The sequence below is a fragment of the Solenopsis invicta genome, chromosome 8 (genome assembly GCF_016802725.1).
Source record: "Solenopsis invicta isolate M01_SB chromosome 8, UNIL_Sinv_3.0, whole genome shotgun sequence".
NCBI classification, from domain to species: Eukaryota; Metazoa; Arthropoda; class Insecta; order Hymenoptera; family Formicidae; genus Solenopsis; species Solenopsis invicta.
This window is the reverse complement of record NC_052671.1, coordinates 5548208-5567002: the sequence shown is the minus strand read 5'-3', so window position 1 is coordinate 5567002 and position 18795 is coordinate 5548208. Positions and strand designations below refer to the sequence as shown.

General features: G+C 45.6%; 2 protein-coding genes across 5 annotated transcripts in view; one reads left to right on the top strand and one right to left on the bottom strand.

Annotated features, from left to right (window-relative positions):
• Positions 1 to 17138, top strand: part of LOC105196640 (netrin receptor UNC5C) — a 33038-nt gene extending 15900 nt beyond the window's left edge. The window contains exons 3-12 of one of the 2 annotated variants that reach the window (XM_026135106.2): positions 5024 to 5437; positions 6107 to 6388; positions 6736 to 6903; positions 7578 to 7610; positions 8124 to 8288; positions 8874 to 8915; positions 12737 to 12874; positions 13503 to 14000; positions 14546 to 15503; positions 15936 to 17138. In XM_026135106.2, the coding sequence (XP_025990891.1) occupies positions 5024 to 5437; positions 6107 to 6388; positions 6736 to 6903; positions 7578 to 7610; positions 8124 to 8288; positions 8874 to 8915; positions 12737 to 12874; positions 13503 to 14000; positions 14546 to 15503; positions 15936 to 16107 (2870 nt within the window). In that variant the 3' untranslated portion in view covers positions 16108 to 17138. The remainder of the gene's footprint in view (positions 1 to 5023; positions 5438 to 6106; positions 6389 to 6735; positions 6904 to 7577; positions 7611 to 8123; positions 8289 to 8873; positions 8916 to 12736; positions 12875 to 13502; positions 14001 to 14545; positions 15504 to 15935) is intronic. The other variant, XM_011162675.3, reaches the window with a different exon arrangement.
• LOC105196654 (netrin receptor UNC5C) overlaps positions 1 to 18795 on the bottom strand; it is a 295574-nt gene that overhangs the window by 165074 nt on the left and 111705 nt on the right. Inside the window, exon 3 of one of the 3 annotated variants that reach the window (XM_039453011.1) lies at positions 8856 to 9032. The exons of 1 other annotated variant lie outside the window; for it this stretch is intronic. In XM_039453011.1, the coding sequence (XP_039308945.1) occupies positions 8856 to 8902 (47 nt within the window). In that variant the 5' untranslated portion in view covers positions 8903 to 9032. Of the gene's footprint in view, positions 1 to 8855; positions 9537 to 18795 lie in introns of those variants that run through there. One more of the 3 variants, XM_039453012.1, reaches the window with a different exon arrangement.

Here is an 18795-nt window from a genome sequence, read left to right as displayed (position 1 = left end):
ACGCGAACAGTCGTATCTGATTCTGTTATTCGCTTAATTACGCGCCTTAACGTAGCGGCGCCGCAATCGAGTCGTGTAATACGCATCATCACCCTCCATTTTCCACTCTTTGCGCCACTCTCGCCCTCGCTGCTCATGCATTTTCGGGCTCTTTAATTCATTTAGCCGTCGTCGACGCGCACGCCGCCGTGCGTGCGTTACGCTTCGGGCCATATTCGATTATTCTCTCGCAAAAATTGTATCCCGGCCTTCCTACATTTCGTCAACTTTTTGCCAAAATTTTGAAAAAAGAATCCGAGGTGAATTAAATTAAAACGAGAGAAAGTCAGCTTGAAATCGAGTAATTAAACGACGTCACCGCGTGCAAAAGTTGAAGCTTGAAATAAGGCTGCGTACGCCCGTTCTACAAAATCTTCTTATCGGCAACACGTGCCACTTTCACACACGTTCAAAGTGCGATACGCGCGATAAGCAATCTCTCTCCTCTACCCGGGATTAAGATGTATCGGTCAATCCGAATCAGTCGGAATACTTTAATCCCACACGGTGTCATCTCGTCGTCGCGATCTGATCATCGGAGCGAAGTATCAGAATCACGATCTCTATCAAGTTCTTCTTTTAGGTCTCCTTTCGCAGCGATCTCCATCTGCGTTGGACCGTGTCCCACGCGCGCGCGCGCGCGCGCGATACCGATCGATATAAGAATCGTCCCACACTCGTCTCGTGTCTCTCGTTAGTCTGAATGACGGTTCAACAAAGTCTCGACGAGCGCGCGGAACTTGACTCACATTATTTAGGCTCGGAGGTCGTGATCTCTGTGAACGGCAATGGGGAATACAATGGTGACCCGACCTGGCTAGGCGCCGTCCTCTCTATTGTGACGTGACGACATAGCACATCCGCAACCATTTTCGAACCGGAAACGCGCGCTCTTCGCCTTTTCGTACGCCTCTACGATAAATCGTGAAAAACGTTAATTCAATACGACTTTTGGATCTCATTGTCGACTCGCGCGCTCTCGAAAGCCATTCACAAAATATTTGCTCTATATACACCTGGGCCGTATACCGCAACGCGACTTTGGACTAATCCGATTTTAGAAATTGTCACCGGAGGGATCCCCCGTCTCTTCGCACCTTTCGCGTCGTTCCGAAAGAGGGTGAGACGCTTTATTCGATCGGATTTTCCTGAAGGAGGTTTCAAGCGCTACTTTCGCGTGTCGATTCGAATTTCGCTGTTCTCTTATTCGTATCATTCGACAGTGCCGCGCGCGCACGAAAATCAAGGAAGATACAAGGGAAGCCGCGTCGTTGGGTCAATGTTGCCGCGGCCACGAAACGACGACGCGACGGTGGTGGTGGTGGTGGTGGTGGTGGGTGCTCAGTTCGCCGGCTAAAATAACAAGGCACGTGACGTGAGAAACAAGGAACCCCTTGTATCTTCCTTAATCCGTCTCTCTTCGTTTCGTATGCGGCATCTCGTCGCCGCTTGTCCATACACTCCGCGTATATACCTGCTACGCGTATATCCCCGTCGTTCGCTTCTGCGAACGTGGCGTCGACCGAGCGAGTACCTCTCGACGGTGCTCTCTCTCGCGATGGTGCTGCTGTTGCAGGTACCTTTTGTTAATTAAGAGGCGTCATGTGTGGTCTCTCACCCCGGTGAGCGGACGCACCGTGAAACCGTACATGAATGCACAGTGGCTCGTGTCTCTGTCTCGTCCCGGCGCGATATACGTGGTCAACCCGCATAGTAGCCACGTGGGGTTCGAGGATGCGAATGCACATCGCGTTCGTGTGCGCGTGTACGTACGTACGTGGCCGTCGTTGTCTGCTTGCCTGCTAGGCGTATCTAACGGAGACACGACTAACTAGCTCGTCCGCCGTTGCCGTGGCTAACGAGGGAGGGGGGGGCCTCATGCTGGCTGGCGCCGCGACCAGGTGATTCGACGACGATATGAGACCGGATACAACGTTTCCATCCGGGTCCTATCGCCCATTCGATCGCGTCGAATTATCGGAAACCGATGACAATTCACCGATCGACGGGCCGACACGATTGCCGCGCGTGTCGCGTGACGTCTCTCGATTAGACTCTTCTCGCCCCGCGAGAATTTTTTTTTTCCAATATCACCGTTGTTAATCGATGGATCGAGGTAAACGTGGCTTTCGAACCGCGGAACCAATTCGAAATATGTATGCACGCGCCATAACCCGAGCCGCGTATGTTATACTCGGCTACGCGCGTGTAAAATGAATAATGATCGTGAGACGCTCTGCTCTCTCCTTCTCGCGGTCATCGAATATTCATTGTGCCCAAGATTCCACGCGGCCGCTCGGAATAATTATCCAGAACCGATGGCGAAACTTTTTTCCATCACTGACTCGGCATTACGGTGTCGCGTGACCCGGCTCAATTAAGTCGTCCTCCGCTTCGTGCTTGCATTCCCTATCCGCATTCTTGTTTTCGGCGTTTAAAAACCCCGGCCAGGTGAAGCCGGCAAGCTGGCCGCTTCAACCAACGGCTAACGGAGGACTAACCGTGTCACTGGAGAATACTATTGAAAAATACAGCCGAATCGACTGAGCGACGACGACGCACGTCGTATTCGATTTGGCGCCGAAAGAGACAGAGATCGAATCGCTCAGCGCGCGTATCGATGATCCGATCTGTTCAAATTATCGGGAACCAATGAAAATCCCATTCCAGCTCGTTCCACTTCCGCGCATCGCGTGACGTCGCTCGATTAAATCCACGTCTTGTTATCGCGTGCACTCTTTTCCTTTGTACGTATCCAATGTGCTGGAAAGGCCGCGCTATCGAAACGCTCGCTCGGTCGGCGTACAAATAGATCACGGCTACAAATTATACAGCGTCCGTCTAATTCGCAAGACGAGCGGCCGTAAATGCGCTCGAGGCAACTGCAATTAGGAGAGACTGAGAGAAAAAGAAAGAGAGAACGAGATAGAGAGAGAGAGAGAGAGAGAGAGAGAGAGAGAGAGAGAGAGAAATCCGAAATATAGAACCGCGGACAATTCCAATTGGTCCGATGATTGTTCCGTCCGCGCCACGTATTAAACGCCAAACCCTTCGGCTCTTGTGCGCGACGTTACGTAATAAACAAGACGCACGACGGGCGATACGGCGACTCGCGTGATACCACCATACATCCGCCCTTGTGCTCAATACCGTGTTGTACAATAAAATACTGCACGAATGCATACGCATATTCGAAACGGTTAACGAACTGGCCGCATGCGCCCAAACGGCTAACGAGAATTCATATGGATGAATTCGCCATCAGGAGAAACCGGGTAGAATGATTTCGATGGGTCCTATCGGCCATTCGATCTGCTCGAATTATCGGAAACCGATGAAAATCCTATTTTACTTGCGTCTCGTACAAGTGCGTCGCGCGTTACCGAATCCCGGCTCTGACTCCGGCGTCGCCGCGCCGCCCGCCGCGCCGTTGCATTCCATTCAGTCCTTGGCAATTGCCAACTCCATTGCCGTCGTAATCCCCGTCTCCCCTTTCTCCCTCGCTCCGTCCCTCAAAAGCGCATATTTTTTAACGCGTTTATTTGATATTTTGTTAATTCAGCGATATTCGTATCGAACGTACGATGAACTCGATAAACGTAGGGATGGATGAACAAACATTAACAATATTATCATCGTAACATTGTTATCGAAGTTCGGAGAAAACAGTCATCAATTGTGCATCACTCATCGAAACTATTATTCGTATGAATGATAGTAGTTCTGACTGGTGCTGCCGCAATAACCGATAACAGCTCTCTCCAAGTTTCTGTTCTCCGATAATGTTGGCTACTCCATGCTCGTGTACCTTATCGTACCGAAGCGATCGATCGTAAGACGATACACTGCGCATCTACACTGATGACATTGCACGCGTTCATCCCGTATCGGCATCGCGCGCCGTTGCAATCTGAATGCGATTTCGATGTAGACAATATGCGAACGCATTTCATGCCCCGTTAGCGTTAACGCGCTGCGTGATTTCTTCATCCCCGTATTTATGTCGCGGCGACAGCATCGGTACGTTCGTTATCAGACTTTGCGTTGACAAATTGAGCACCGTACAACAAAAAAAAAGGAACACAGACGGAATTTATTGCGTTGCCCGGCGCATTTTTTTGAAGCTTTCTCCATAGAGGCCGTAAGAGAAAGAGACGAGCGATAGGGTGGCGCGTTTATCGCAATAGAAATTGTGGCCCCGGGCCAAATGTCGCACGGGGATAAAGGTCTAACCACTCGTTGGTGGAAAATACATCGGACTTGTGCACCGGTGCGCCGCGTAAATCCGAAAATTCATTACTGCGGTGCGCAACGCGATTGTTCGTAGCCGGCGCTAGTCGGCCTGCGCGAAGCGCGGCGCGGCGCTTCGTTGCATTAACGGCCGGGCGTCAGGATTTACACAGGAGGGACACCATTGTTGACAGGCAAATATAAAATTTTCACGACTCCGATAGAACGCGCCGCATGAATAACGATCATCATCAAATTAATAACTGGACCGTGAGTTACGGCGTATTTAGAGTGTAGACGGCGGACTCTACGTTCGCCACGTCGCCAGATTTCCGCTGATTACGAGGCATTAATAACGGCAATAACAACACGCAATCGATTCGATTTATTACGTAATAACAGGTGCTATTACGTGTCACGCTTAATTGTTCGTATTAACATGCAACTTTCCACGAAATTCGTTTGCATACTATTGTACGGGAATAAATCATTATTCTCTTTTTGACATAATAATAACAGAGATAATAGATAGATACTTGCATCGTCGTTACGCGCAATAATAAACATTAATAAAAAAAAATAAAGAACAATTTGTAAAAATAAAATTATCTCACATTGAATAGAGAACTTTGACTGATACGTGAAAACACAATGTAAACAAAAAGCCTTTAACGGTCTAGCTAGATCTTAGTCTTTGATATTTATTGTGTGATTTCGTATATCTTAAAAAAAAATTATCTCTTTTTTTAATTAGAAGGTGAAGATGCCGCAGAGGAAGAGGACTCTTATCTCTTGGAGGACGACGACGTGCCTTCGGCTACGATAGCCAGCGATACCGAACTCATTTCTGAAGGCGGCGGTCATTTACCAGTTTTCCTCACGGAGCCCGTAAACTCTTTCGTCGTGAAAAACAAGCCCGCTATTCTACGTTGCAAGGCCGCTCACGCATTGCAGATCTATTTCCGTTGTAACAACGTGAGAGCGGAGGATTCTCAGTCGCAGGATTTCGTAGATCCCCATACGGGAACGAGGATCGTCGACTGTGAGCTCAATGTTACGAGAGATCACATCGAGGAGTACTTCGGCAAGGATAAATTCAAATGCGAGTGCATCGCTTGGTCTGGATCGGGACAGATCAAGAGCCAGCCGGCAACTATCGATGTCGCTTGTGAGTGTACAAATAAAATCATACTAATACACAATACTTGTTTATAATTCAAAATATCTTAATTGTTTCATCGGTGAAATTGTTTTAACTGGTAAACAACCGCAACGTCGACATCCTCAAAGTAAATTATAACGTTAGATTATACTCTCTTATTTTTATGTCGGCTCTTATTCTCGATGTAGGTGGGGTATATGAATCAGAGAGGTTTGAAATAAACGTCGCGAGAATTCTGGGGACAGCCGACTTTTCGTCTCACTTTGCCTTTGTCCTCTCTTAATTATCTTGATTCTCCTGCCAGCGAACTCGTTATTTAATTCTGTCCCTTAATTGACGACAATGCAATGAGCGCCGAGTTTCCAAGAGAATCAATTTAAAGAGAGAACCACTTGGCCAATTTCAGAGTTACATAACTCAAAAGCTGGATGTAAAAACGCTCTTGAAAAGATAAAGGAATATGCCGTATAGATCATCGAATAAGAAACAGAGGAAACAATTACAATATAATAAAGAAATTGACGATGTTAAATGTAAAAATATTATAATTATTTTTACACAACAATTGAAAATGAAATATTAATATATTCCTTTTACAATACGTTTAATTTGTAATTTTATCCCATTATATAATTTTTCGTTTTCATCAGAAAGCATAATTATAATTTCTTTCAGACCTGAAAAAGCAATTCGAGTCGCCCCCATACTCCGTGTCTGTCGAAGCAGGTCAGAGTACCGAACTTAGGTGTCTGCCTCCGGTGGGAGTGCCGCCACCTAGAGTTTACTGGTTAAGAAATAATATTCCCGTAGACACCGAGACGGACACACTTCTCGTGTCTAGCGAGGGCCATCTACTTATTGGTCAAGCAAAACTTAGCCATCAGGCGAATTACACCTGCGTCGCCGAAAATATCGCGGCGAAACGACTGAGCGAACCAGTCAGCCTAACAGTACACGGTAAGTTTACGATCAAAACTTCCCTCCTTGTAATTATAGATAGCCATCGCACTATATGTATTATACGTTCCTCAGAACTACATGTGTAGATAAGATTCAAAAATTTCCAGCCCGAGGAATGAAAAAGATGTTGAAATAACCATTCTTATTGAAAAATTTTTTTTCGTAGAAATTATATTTTAATTCTAAAAATTATTTTTAATTTTCAAAATTAAAAGCTGTAAAAATTATTGTTCCATTTTTTTCATTCACCTTTCGTTAGAAACGGCTAGAAAACTTTTAGCTCTTACTACAAACATTCTTTTTTCTTTGTGCATTTAAAAAATACTTTTACTGGTTTCGATTAGTTAACGGTGGCTGGTCTTCCTGGTCGTCTTGGTCGGAATGTCACTCGCGATGCGCGAAAGGCGGTCAGAAGAGGACGAGAACGTGCACGAATCCAGCGCCCATGAACGGCGGTCAGCCGTGCCTCGGCCCCTCTCAGCAAAAGATGGACTGCAACTCGGGTTGCTCCGGTGAGTCCCTTGAATTCATTATCCGCGCGCGCGTACGCGCAAGATTTTCGACGAAGAAGCCTTCTCTCTGCCAAGGAATCTTCTTGTCTACCTTCGTGTGCCTCTTTGTCATGTTCTAACCCATTACGGCAACCTCAACGTATTTAACTTGTAAACAAGCGAAAATGGTGTCTTCCTCTGTCTTCTCTCAGTTAGCGTCGGTCAAACGATAGACTAGTCGCGGTTTTGCCATCGCAAGACGATTACCGATGCCGAGGAGAGAAGACTCTCGCTTGATTTACGACCTGATCCCCTCTCGCCGTCCATGTCCTCTTTGTCCATGTCCTCTTTCCTCGTCGAAAGTATCTATTGCACGTGCCATACAGTCTCTTCGAATATACCGTCAAGTCTTTTAAATCGTATTCACCTTTCAAGACGTTTGCGACATCTTAAAGGCACCTGTGGCTATCCTCGTAAAGAATATGCAGACTGCATGCAAATGACCGAGCCCGCCGCGAGGATAATGCCCGAGGAAAGTCGGCGCTCGCTTTATATCGGTGGTTAAGACATTGATCGATCCGATATTCTTTCGACGTTTTCACGCGAGAGACACGTTAACCGCTCGCACTCACGTTGGTCAATGCACTCACGACGCACTTTTTTATTCCCCTTAACGCTCGCTCGCTTTGGAGTAGCCGGGGCTTTGGAAGAATTCACTAACACCCTGGGTAAGTCCTTCATGTGCATGAATCATGTCCCTCAGCCCGGAACGAAAATTAAACCGCGACACATACACGACCGCAGCCGCGGCCGCGTATAAAGGCGTTTTAATAAAACGTAGTAAACCGCCGGCAAGTACGCCGCGCTATTTATTCGATGGCGCTCAAGTGCCAATAAAGCAGCCAGCTTGGAACGAGAGATTAGGGATGTAAACGGGTTTGACGCGTTCTTAGTTATCTCTCTGATTTTTTTCCTTGACGCGGATTTAAAGAAAAACGTGTTTATATTAATTATTAATCAATTATGTGTAAGGGAGATAAACGTTATACGAGCCGATACAGTAACAATAAACGTAACCGAATAGACAAGTATACGGTCTCCTATCGATGAAGCCACGGGGATTCGTACGAGTTACGAGTCCGTTTTGTACCGTCGAACATTTTTATTATCGCTACGCGTCGATCGGACTCATCTTAACGACTCTGAACAAAACGGGGCCTCGATTTTACTTTTTTCGCCAGCCGTGGACGGACAATGGTCCAGATGGTCGACATGGTCGATGTGTGGGAGCGACTGTACGCACACGAGGAAGAGATTGTGCGACGATCCGCCACCCAGCCACGGTGGACGATCTTGCCAGGGCAGGGACATCAACGTGGGGAATTGCACCGGCGGCATGTGCAACGGTAAGTCACCGGTAAACTTTTCTATGTCTTGATTGCGCCTTCCTGTCGCAATCCTTTTACGTATCGTAAAGTTCCGATGAGCCACGAGCTGCTCTGTCGTATCGAGTTTGAAACTAATATAGTCTTTGTGGTAATATACTCTTTATTTTGTGAAATAAAAATAAATATCATTTTTATTTAACTTTTTCATTGTTGAGTTTAACACAATTTCATCAAAGATAAAAAACTGCAATTTCTTTTTCTTAAAAAAAAAACAAGCAATTATATAATATATATGTATGTATTGCATATATCATTATTTATTGTGTATATCATTATTTTTTTCTTCTTTAAAAAAAAATTACGATTTTCTATTTTTTATGAAATTGTGTTAAATTCAACATTAAAAGACTTAACTGGATGACGATTTGTCATTCTCGCGCGATTTTTTGTGCGTAGAATCAAAGTCTAAAACGAAATCGTGGACTCAGTTGTAACATAAAACAAATAGCGTTAACTAGCAGACATAGGGCATTTGTGAAAGTAGTTTTATCAGTGCTATCGAAATCCTTTAATTATCCAACTTACCGGCGCTTCCTTTTACAGTCGGCAACGCGAAGGTGGGCGGCGCTCATTTAACCGAGGAAGGTGAGTTGGGCAAGCAATAAAGCATTTTCCCGCTCTTTTAATCTCCCTCGATCCGTTTCCTTTTACGATTTTACCTCGCGTCGTTTTCCGTTGCGTTCCCGAGCCGACCGCGCGCTGCTGCAAAGAGAAAAGTTTCTCGATTAGATAAGCTACGATCTCTCTGCGATGTACGTGGACCTCCTCCTCCGATTCGTTCCGGATTTGTAGACGGTCGCGCAAAAATAAAACGAGACGAGAGGAGTAGGAGGTTCTCTCGCGTATACAGGGCGCGACCGAGGCGTTCGACCGCGAAGCAAATGTCCTTAACTCGTCGTGCGACATTCTTGGATGGATTCTTCACGCCCGGTGCACGCCATTTATATTCCCGGCGACGCGGCGCTATGCCCGACGATCTGATACCATTCAAATCAGATGTTTTATACGCCTCGAAAAAGGCGGCAAAAATAGAGAGCGTGAATCCAGGCGCGGTGAACATTAGCATTATTCATTACTCCGGTATAATAACGCGAGGTCCGGACCCCGCTCCGCTCGCGTCGTGGATCAAGCACTTCGATCTACGCGCGCTTACGCTAAAAATAATCCCCGGAATGAAACGAGAGCCGATTGGCTGTCCACGATATCGCCAGCTTCGAACCGCGACGTATTTGCACACGCGGCTTTTTCCGCGTCGATAACAAGCGCGGACGGCTCTATTTACTTTTAATTACTCGACCGGTTAATTATTGACGCGAAGGCCCGGCACGATCGTCGCAACTCCCCTCGTTGCGCGATCCAAACAATCGTAACAATGAGGCGGGCTCGTAGCCAAGGGTGGCCCACTGGTCCGTACAGACGCCGACCACCCTCCGCTCGTCCGCTCGCGCTACCCTAAGGTAGCCAATTCTATCGACCGAAGCACATCAAAGTTGCACGCGATACGGCAGCACCCCCTCTACCCCCTGTACCTCGCCGAGGGGCGGGGAGACTAGCTTTAATATCGAAGAAAATTATGTAATCGGTAGCCGTTACGCCCTCGCCTCGCCGCCGCGCCGCGCGGAAGGGGGAAATTGATCGCGCATGCAAATAAAGTGCCATTATCCCGCGTGGCTCAGAGCCGAGCGTGTACACGACTGGATCTCTCCTCGAGGGGGCTGGATGCCCCGAAACAGCCCCCTTGAATCCAGAAGTGAGTTCGATTTTCCTGAAAGCGGCGATAAAATATAGATGGAAGATACCGCGCGCGCGCACGCTGCCGGAGAAACGTGATGCGATTTATCGTCTTACAGCGGCGCGGCGGCGGGCGTCTTGCGAGAAACTCGAGTCATCTCGGACTTCCCTGGTTTAAATATTTAAGACGCGATGCCGTCAATCGAGGTGGAACGTTTATAGTGGACAGCTCACATTGATCGATGCTGGAGAATGTCTCGACGCAGCGAGAATGTCAATTGCAAGACTTTTGCCATAACAATCATATATGTAAATATATAAACGTTTTATAAATTTTATGAAAGTTTTTACAAATATGAAAATCAGGGTAGAAGCTAGTTAAAAAATGAATAACTTTTAACTTAATTTAGTTGATTTTTAACTACTAGTTATTTTTAAGCATTAACTTATTAACTTTTTTCAACGTTAATTTTTTTCTGTATAAATGACAGTATAATACATCGGTACCGTCTTTAGCACGTAGAACGAATGTTTTGTGCAGGTAGTTTACTATTTGATGATTAACGAGGAAAGTTAATCGTTATTTTGAAATATCGCTCTTGTTAAAATTTAATAATTACTTTAGCAATAATAAGTTTTTTTAATAGGATTCTATTTTATATCGATACATCATACATAAGATTGTTTTACATTATGCGTAAAATCATATTTTTAATAATTTAATCATACAAAGTAAAAATTGTAAAAGAATACATGTCTATATAAAAAATCATATTTCTTTTTTATATAAACTTAAGTTATAAATAAAAAAATTATTTGATAATTTGCACTATAATTGTTTTGTTATTTAGACTAATGCAATTTTATAAAATTACGATAATCAAATTTTATATAAATAATAATTTTCAAAATTAACTTCTATTTCAACTTAAGTTAATTTAATCTTAACGTAATTTTAACCGAGTCAATTTTTTATTCATATAACTTTTAACGTAACTAAATTAATTTTATGTGTCATCAACTTTAACGTAATTTAATTTAAAAAATTTATCAACTCACCCAACCCTGATAAAAATACACTCGCGTACGTTGTGAGATTGTTATAAAGAAAATGAATAAATTTATCAATAGCAGAACTCAAAAGCATCTGTGCCACGCGCGAGCTCTCGGAAATAAAGATGAAAAATAGCTCGAGATACATTAGATCCGGTTTATGAAGCGTTATCAATAGCTTCGAGGAAAATAAATCCCGACGCCCCTGCGGAAAGCCACTTTTCAAGCTGTCTTTAGGTAGAGAGTGGGTGCCGCCGTGCGCGTTCCCGATCTCGTCCCGCGGGTAACGACGTGGAACTATTGCGTTTTCGAAATCCCACCTCCGAATTCGTATGCATTTTCGTCGCTGTCGCGCTATATTGACGTGCGAGGCACGTGTCGGGAACGCGGCGTACGCCAACGAGACACACATGATCCCGCGAAAGGGAGTTTGGGCTCGAAAGTCACGTAGCAGGGTTACGACCTCGTATGGCTTTGACATTCTAAAATTGGAAGAAGCTTAAGAGTGTCAGGCACTCTTCGCACGGCAGGCGGTTGAGGTATTTCTCGAAAAACTTTTACGACCACGGAGACATTTTCTACGCCGTGTCTCGTTGCAGGCAGAACCGTGCCTACTGCACGGGGGGACCTTCCGTGAATGCTTAAGCACGCGAAGTAATCCGGTAAAAGGAAAAATTGCCCATAATTCAGACAGTGTAGTGCGGCGAGGCTTCTGCGCCGCGTTGCGTCGCGTCGCGTCGCGTTTTACCACGAGCTCAGTTTTATTTTCGAGAATTTCATTCCCTTCGGTTGTGCATTTACTTACATTATCCGTATATCCGGAACGCGACGACGACGGCACTCGTAAAGCACCGCGGTGAATTTCATATCTGCGTAAGCGCGTCTCCTCGACGACACTTTGGCGTAATTTCGTATATACGCCGCATACTTCGCTAAATGCTCGTTACATTGCGTTGCAGCAATCTTGGTCGATCGTTTTAAAGCGCTTCCCACGCCACGGTTTTCGTCGACGCGACGAGTCTTCTTCTCTTCTCCTCTTGCACTTCGGGCACAACGGCACCCTGACGTAAAATTATTATTCCGCTTGAAGCGTGTTCGCGTCGCGTTCGCGCTTTTATTGCGTACGTTAATGGCGGCGATAATAATGATCGGAATCTTTATGGCCGTACGAAATAACGCGGAGCTGTAAAACGATAAACTGACGCGCGCGCTAAAGAAAACGAGCGCGCGAAGGAAACGAGCGTGTCGCCGGTGTAAATGGAGAGGAACCTTAAAACTTTTCAACGACGCTCATAATATTTAGCGACGCGCGGGCGTTTAACGCTCTATGAGGGGCTTTTAGACTACCTTTCGCGCCGTCACAAAAGAAGTCTCGCGTACAAAGTAAATAAAAGTTACGGCGTTCAGGATTCACGAGAAAGCAGTGCGGTCGCCCGACGTTGCGCGCGGCGTATATTGAAAATTGTTTTCACACCATTTACGGTAACAAGCGCCCGATACCATCCAGCTAGGTAGAGCGAAATTTCTACCCGCCGCGCCGCCGTCGCGCGTTCCCTCCACAAAAGATAAATAATGGAAGATAAGGAGGTATTAAAAGTTCGCAATGTGTGATTCTATTATAGCGAATCGCCAGATGGACGTAGCCTTATACGTCGGTCTAACGGTCGCCTGTGTGGTAATTGGTGGCCTGGCGATCTTTCTGGCGAGACTCCTGCGACGAAAAGGTCGTGATCATTCCTTGTACTCCATGGCTCGTAATGGTAAGTATTTAGCATAGAGGTAAAAAAAAACCAAATGCAGCATTAAATGAGAAAAGAAGTTATGCATTTTAGTCACGTTCTAATTACGTGAAAGGCAAAACTTTGTTTTTCTTTTCTTTTTCTTTTCTTTCTTTTTTGTTAAGATTAACTTTCTTTTTACGATAATTAAAGATATTACGTTACAATAAATTAAATGAGCGAATAAAACAAATATCGCGTTGTATCATTTTGTGCTTGTTAAATTGTTTCCCGTAGGATTTCATGCTCATTATCGCGCCGAGAGATATCGTCTCTCTATCTCTCACGATTGGAAATGAACAAGATACTATTTCGAGATTAATCAAAATATTCATTATCATAATTTTCTGAAAATTTAAAATAATCAATTGTTCGCACGATAAAGTAAACGAAAATAAATTATTGTTGAGATATTAACGATTGACAGATAAGAGTCAATAACCTATCAACATATCGCAACAAATTGATTTTTCGTTCGTGACAACGCGAATGAAACGTCAAGTCTTTCGACCGTATAGCCCACTCGTAGAATCGGAATAGTATCTCGGCGGCGTTTGTCCGCAGCGCGCAGAGATACCCACGAGCCGTGCCTCGGCCGTGTGCGTTTCAGAATTCCAGCCGGAGTTCTTCCCGGATCAGGACAAGAAGCTGAGCCTGCAGCCGGATGTGACGGCGACGAGTGTGCCGGCCTGTTACGAGTATCCTTTCGACCCGAAGCTGTCGATGTCGAGATCCCTTTCGGAACATCACTACGATGTGCCGCATTTGTCGATCGCGCCGCAACCGTCTCCGATGTCGCCCACGCCGAGCACTTCGACCCAGGAGTCATGCAGCGACAAGCAGATCCATTCCGACAGCGAGAACAGCGTCACTAGCTCTTACTCGTCCTCCGACTCCACGTATAACGTCGCCTCGGAGAGCGTCCGGTTGCCGAAGCTGGAGGCCGGAAACGTCGCCAGAGCGGCGGTGAACACGCGTGGCGCCCTGCTGGTTCTCCCGGACTCCGGGATCTCAATGTCGGTGCCCGAGGGAGCTGTTCCCAAGCAGCTGCGGGAGGAGCTCTATCTGGCGGTGCTCAACGAGGATCGTTACAGGCCCCGATTACCCGGTGAGTGCAAATTATTCATGGCGTTACGCGCCGCGGGAGGCGGATGTTGAGCTTTACGATTGCAGCTGCGAACCTTCGTAGGATGGTACATAGTTCGAGACATTCGCGATAGCGCGCGCGATGTTATTTTTATATCGATGCCGTTTCGCGCACGTGCTTCGTGCCTCGAGAGTTATATCCTGCTTGATTTGATGTTCAATATAGGGCATCGGCTACACCGACTCTTTTGTGTTACGGAATGTTGAACGTTGGCGGGGGGGGGGAATAAAACCGTCTGGGGAAAAGAAACGATTAAACAAACCTTGATAATTTCGTTTTAGCCTTGATTGGAAAATCATACGCGTATACATGTTAAGTATATCACGCAATTAATCAAGCGAGTCTAATGTGACGGATATTGCAATAACAACACCGCCGGTGATAATGATAACGTACAATAACAGCATTAAGTTGAATAATTCACACTCGTGCCGCTATTATTTCCGTTGTACGTATCGTATCGTCCGTATCGTTCGAGTCTCGATCCCATTTTTTTCCCCCCACAGACGGGATAACTCAGTTATCAGCGGTGGTGACCTGCGGTCCATCATCCGCGACCTTCAACAAGCCTGTGATCCTCCAATTCGAGCATTGCGCCATGTTGCATCCGGCAACTTGGGAACTGACCGTTTGGGCGTGCGACGGGATTAACGTCGACGACGGCTCGTCTTCGATCGTGTCGAAAGATCACCAATCAATTACGTGGAGCAGAGTGCTGACTCTAGGCAACGAAACCATCAACACGCCGCTGTTCACGCAGCTAGATCACGCGGAAGCTTTTATCGTGACCGAGCAGCTTCGCGGTTACGTGTTAGCCGGGCAGAGCTGCGAGAATTCGATCGCCACGAAGAGATTGCGATTGGCATTGTTCGCCAGCCAGGCCGGTCAATGCTGCGTCAGAGTTTACGCCGTGGAAGACACGAAGGCGGCAATGAAGGCCATCGTCGATCGGGAATCACAAATCAGGGGCTATCTGTTGGACAAGCCGCGCACGTTGCTGTTCCAAGACAACGGGGAGTCGCTTTGCGTCAGCCTCGAGGAAGTCGGCAACGAGTGGCAGAGCAAGTCGCCCACGGAACGTCAGGAAGTCCCGTTCCGGGACGTTTGGAACCGGCAGGAGAACGCCAAGCACGTGACCTTCGGCCTGGACACGGCCTTTGGCCCGACCACCACGAGGAGCTACAAGCTGCAAGTCTCGCAAGGAAACTCCGACACGAGACAGGTCTTTAGAATCGTTTACGACGGCGCGAAACAGTTGATCTCTTCGGGTAGCGTCACGAGGCCACTCAGGGAAGTCACCGTGGTTAGCAGCGGACATGCTAACAACGCCACGACCGACTCCACCACTCTGCGACCGTTTCGGTTTACGAGATCCTTGAGGAAGCAGCTCTGCCAATGCTTAGACCCGCCAAACGCTCTGGGCAACGATTGGAGAATGTTAGCGCAGAGGCTTCAAGTCGACAGGTTAGTAACCCGACCAACAACCTTCCGTCTCGCTTCTCATTCAGAGTAGAGCTTCTTTAAATACGCAGCTATATTTATGCAGAGCATGAAATACATTCACTAATGCCAAGAGAATTCATACGCTTCAACGCAAATCAAATAACCTAGTAACGGTAAATATTTGCTTTAACGATACACGATTAAATGGGTTTTTCTCTTCTCTTTTCTAACCGAATAATATCCGAGTTATATAATTTTTTTCACACCTTGAGCACGGCTAATTTTAAAAATCACAATGTCAATAAAGTCTACGTAACCAAGTTTTATTCGCACTTTCACGTCTTCATAATAGAAACTTTTTTGTAAACGCCTTTCGTCGGCGGTATAACCGTCCAATGTGCCAGTTTCCTCGGTAATGCTCACGCAGCCGGTGTCTCCGTTCGTGTATAACAGGTACATCAATTACTTCGCGACCAAGGCCAGCCCGACCGAGCACATTCTGGATCTGTGGGAGGCGAGGCACCGGGAACCGACGGCGGTGACGGATCTGCTGAACCATCTTAGAGTAATGGGCAGGACCGACGCCGCCACGATTCTGGAGGCTCAGCTCGGCCCGTGGCTTTGAATAAATGGAAAACCGGATCTTGAAAAGAGCGTTTTCAGCGGTGAGTGAAAGTCGAGACCGCGTCTTACGCCCGCGTGAAGTGATCAGTGAATCAATGTGTAATCGAACGGCGACCGATAAACTCGAGACCGACCGGCGAGCGAGCGAAACGGATCGTCGGAGTGAGTGAGTGAGTGCGTGCGTGCGTGCGTGCGAGAGGGAGAGTGAGATAAAAGAGGGCAGGAGAACTCGGTTCTCCGAACGGACTCATCGAAACACTGCCTTAATTATGCGCGACAAACGCGTCGGTACTTTTGTAAATAAACGTGGGAGCTAGTGGAAAGCCCGAGGATCCCCCCTCTAGGAGATCCACGGCCGCGTCGAGGCTCACGGACCGAGGAAGATCTTATCCGGGATTTCGAGAGGCGACGTGGCCCGTGAAGGAAGACCGTATATAATCGTGACGAAGTAATTAGGGACTGTGCATTTAGACGGACATACATGTACATATATACTAAAAAAAAAAAAAAATAACGCGCGCAGATACAGATGGATATATCCATTTTAGAGATGGATGTTTATATATATAAATATATGTTATATATATATATATAGATATATATACAGGACACCAAGTAAAGTTCGAGCGGATCGGCAATATCCGCGACACTTCGAGACGCGACGACGTAATTTTTTATCGATTTGTTAACACGAATGCACGCAATGAGCACGAGCGAGTGATTATTATTTTTTTCTGAGAATCGTGCCAAAATTACCTCGGTTTCGGTAAGCGTACACTTCCGTTATTGTTACATCAGAGTTTCGTGAACGCCGTACATCTTTTTTACACGTGTCGACAATACAAGATCGCCCTGCACGACAACGGTTCGATGTGCGCGTCGTATGCGCATTGCTCACGAACGCGGGGGCAGCGCGCGATCACATGAAAACGAACTAATTACGACATGATTTGAATCGACGATTTTATTTGAGAGAATTGTATATTTGTTACTTTCGACGAATAAAATATTCTTGTATACCTCAGAGCCGAACTCGCTCGTCTGTTATTATTGCATATCCGTGAAACTCCCATCCCACCCCGTGTCTCTATTAAAATTCTATCTGTCGAGTTTATTTATTAATCCACGAAACTTTGCTTTCCCGCCAATATTTCCAGCAATATATTTTCAAGATGACCTCAAACATTTTATAATAAATTTGAGTGAATTTATTTTCATCTTAAATTACACGTTCCTCTTTGATATATCAAAAAAATATTAATGCAAACGCGATGTAATCCCCGAAATCCACGTGGAATCTCTTCTGACATGAAATCTCATATCAAGATTGCTGATGCTGTAAAGAACGTTGCACCGTAATAACTCTGCAAACATACTTTATCGGCATACTGTCAATAATTTTTTGCTAGCGAAGGAACATCCTTCTTGGTCGGTATTAAAGGCGCACCTTCGCGGGCGCGCGAGCGCGCAAGAGGGCTGTATATTACTTCAATTTCAGCTTGTCTCCGGACGTTCGACAGGGACAAGATATTCTATCTTCCACCTCCTCGATCCCGGCTGCGACGGCCTTCCTCGATTTTCTCCCGTCGAAAATGGGTACGTACTTTTGCGGAAGTTGAAGGAGGCGGAAATAGGTGACAATGGACGTCGAGCGTCGCAATTTTGAAATGTCGATACCAGTCACGCGTGCTCTCTCTTCGTTTTCCCGGCCCAGGTTCCCTATACGAATCTCTTCCGAGCTTTTCCAAGCTCGACAGCACTTCGCGATATTTATGTAGCCTCGATGTAATTCGCTCACCACCCGCCGCCTTTCAACGTTTCGCGTTTCATAATTTTTCAGTTTTCAAGGCAGTCTCGTCTATTAAACATTTTCTTTCCTCCTCATTCAGAAACGATATCACCTGTGATCAACGGACACAAAAGGGACATATTAACCACAAGTATAAAATCACCAATAGTATTAAAATTTACTTTTTCAATTCAAGGAAAAGCTTCGTTGATTAAATAAAAAGTTAGTTTACCTGACGCATAGGTATATGTCTGCAAGGGTACGCAATATTTAAATGGATTGAAACAAAAACATTACAATAAATTCGATGGTCGAACGGAGAGCTCGATTATCGAAACTGGCGTTTCCATCGTATTTATACGTGTTAGTACGGTAAATTAAACTTTATCTGATTCAATAAATGCTTTATATATATATATATATATATATATATATATATATATATGTATGTATGTATGTATGTATGTGTGTGTGTACGCACGTTGCTGAATTGTGGAAAACTTTCATCGCCGTGCCGGCGACCGATGTGCCGGAAATTAAACGGGTAAGGTGGCACTCGTTGGTGTGGAATGGGAATACAGAGGGGCACGAAGAAAGTATTTAAAGTTCTCTCTAATCGCGCAACAAAAATGATAGACACTAAAATTGACTTTTTAAAGCACAATTTTTGAAAATGTCAGCTGCATAAACTATTTACAGATAAACTATTTAACTTGTCATCAGATAGAATTTCTTCAACATGTTTTTTAACGTAGCGGAAATACGTCGCGTGCATATTCATGTATGTATGTAATGTATTTATATATATAATAGTAACATGAGGCAAGATTATTTTTTAGCGTATCAACATACGCAAACGTATCAAACGGGACTTTTCACTCGATGAATGTGCGCTCTTTG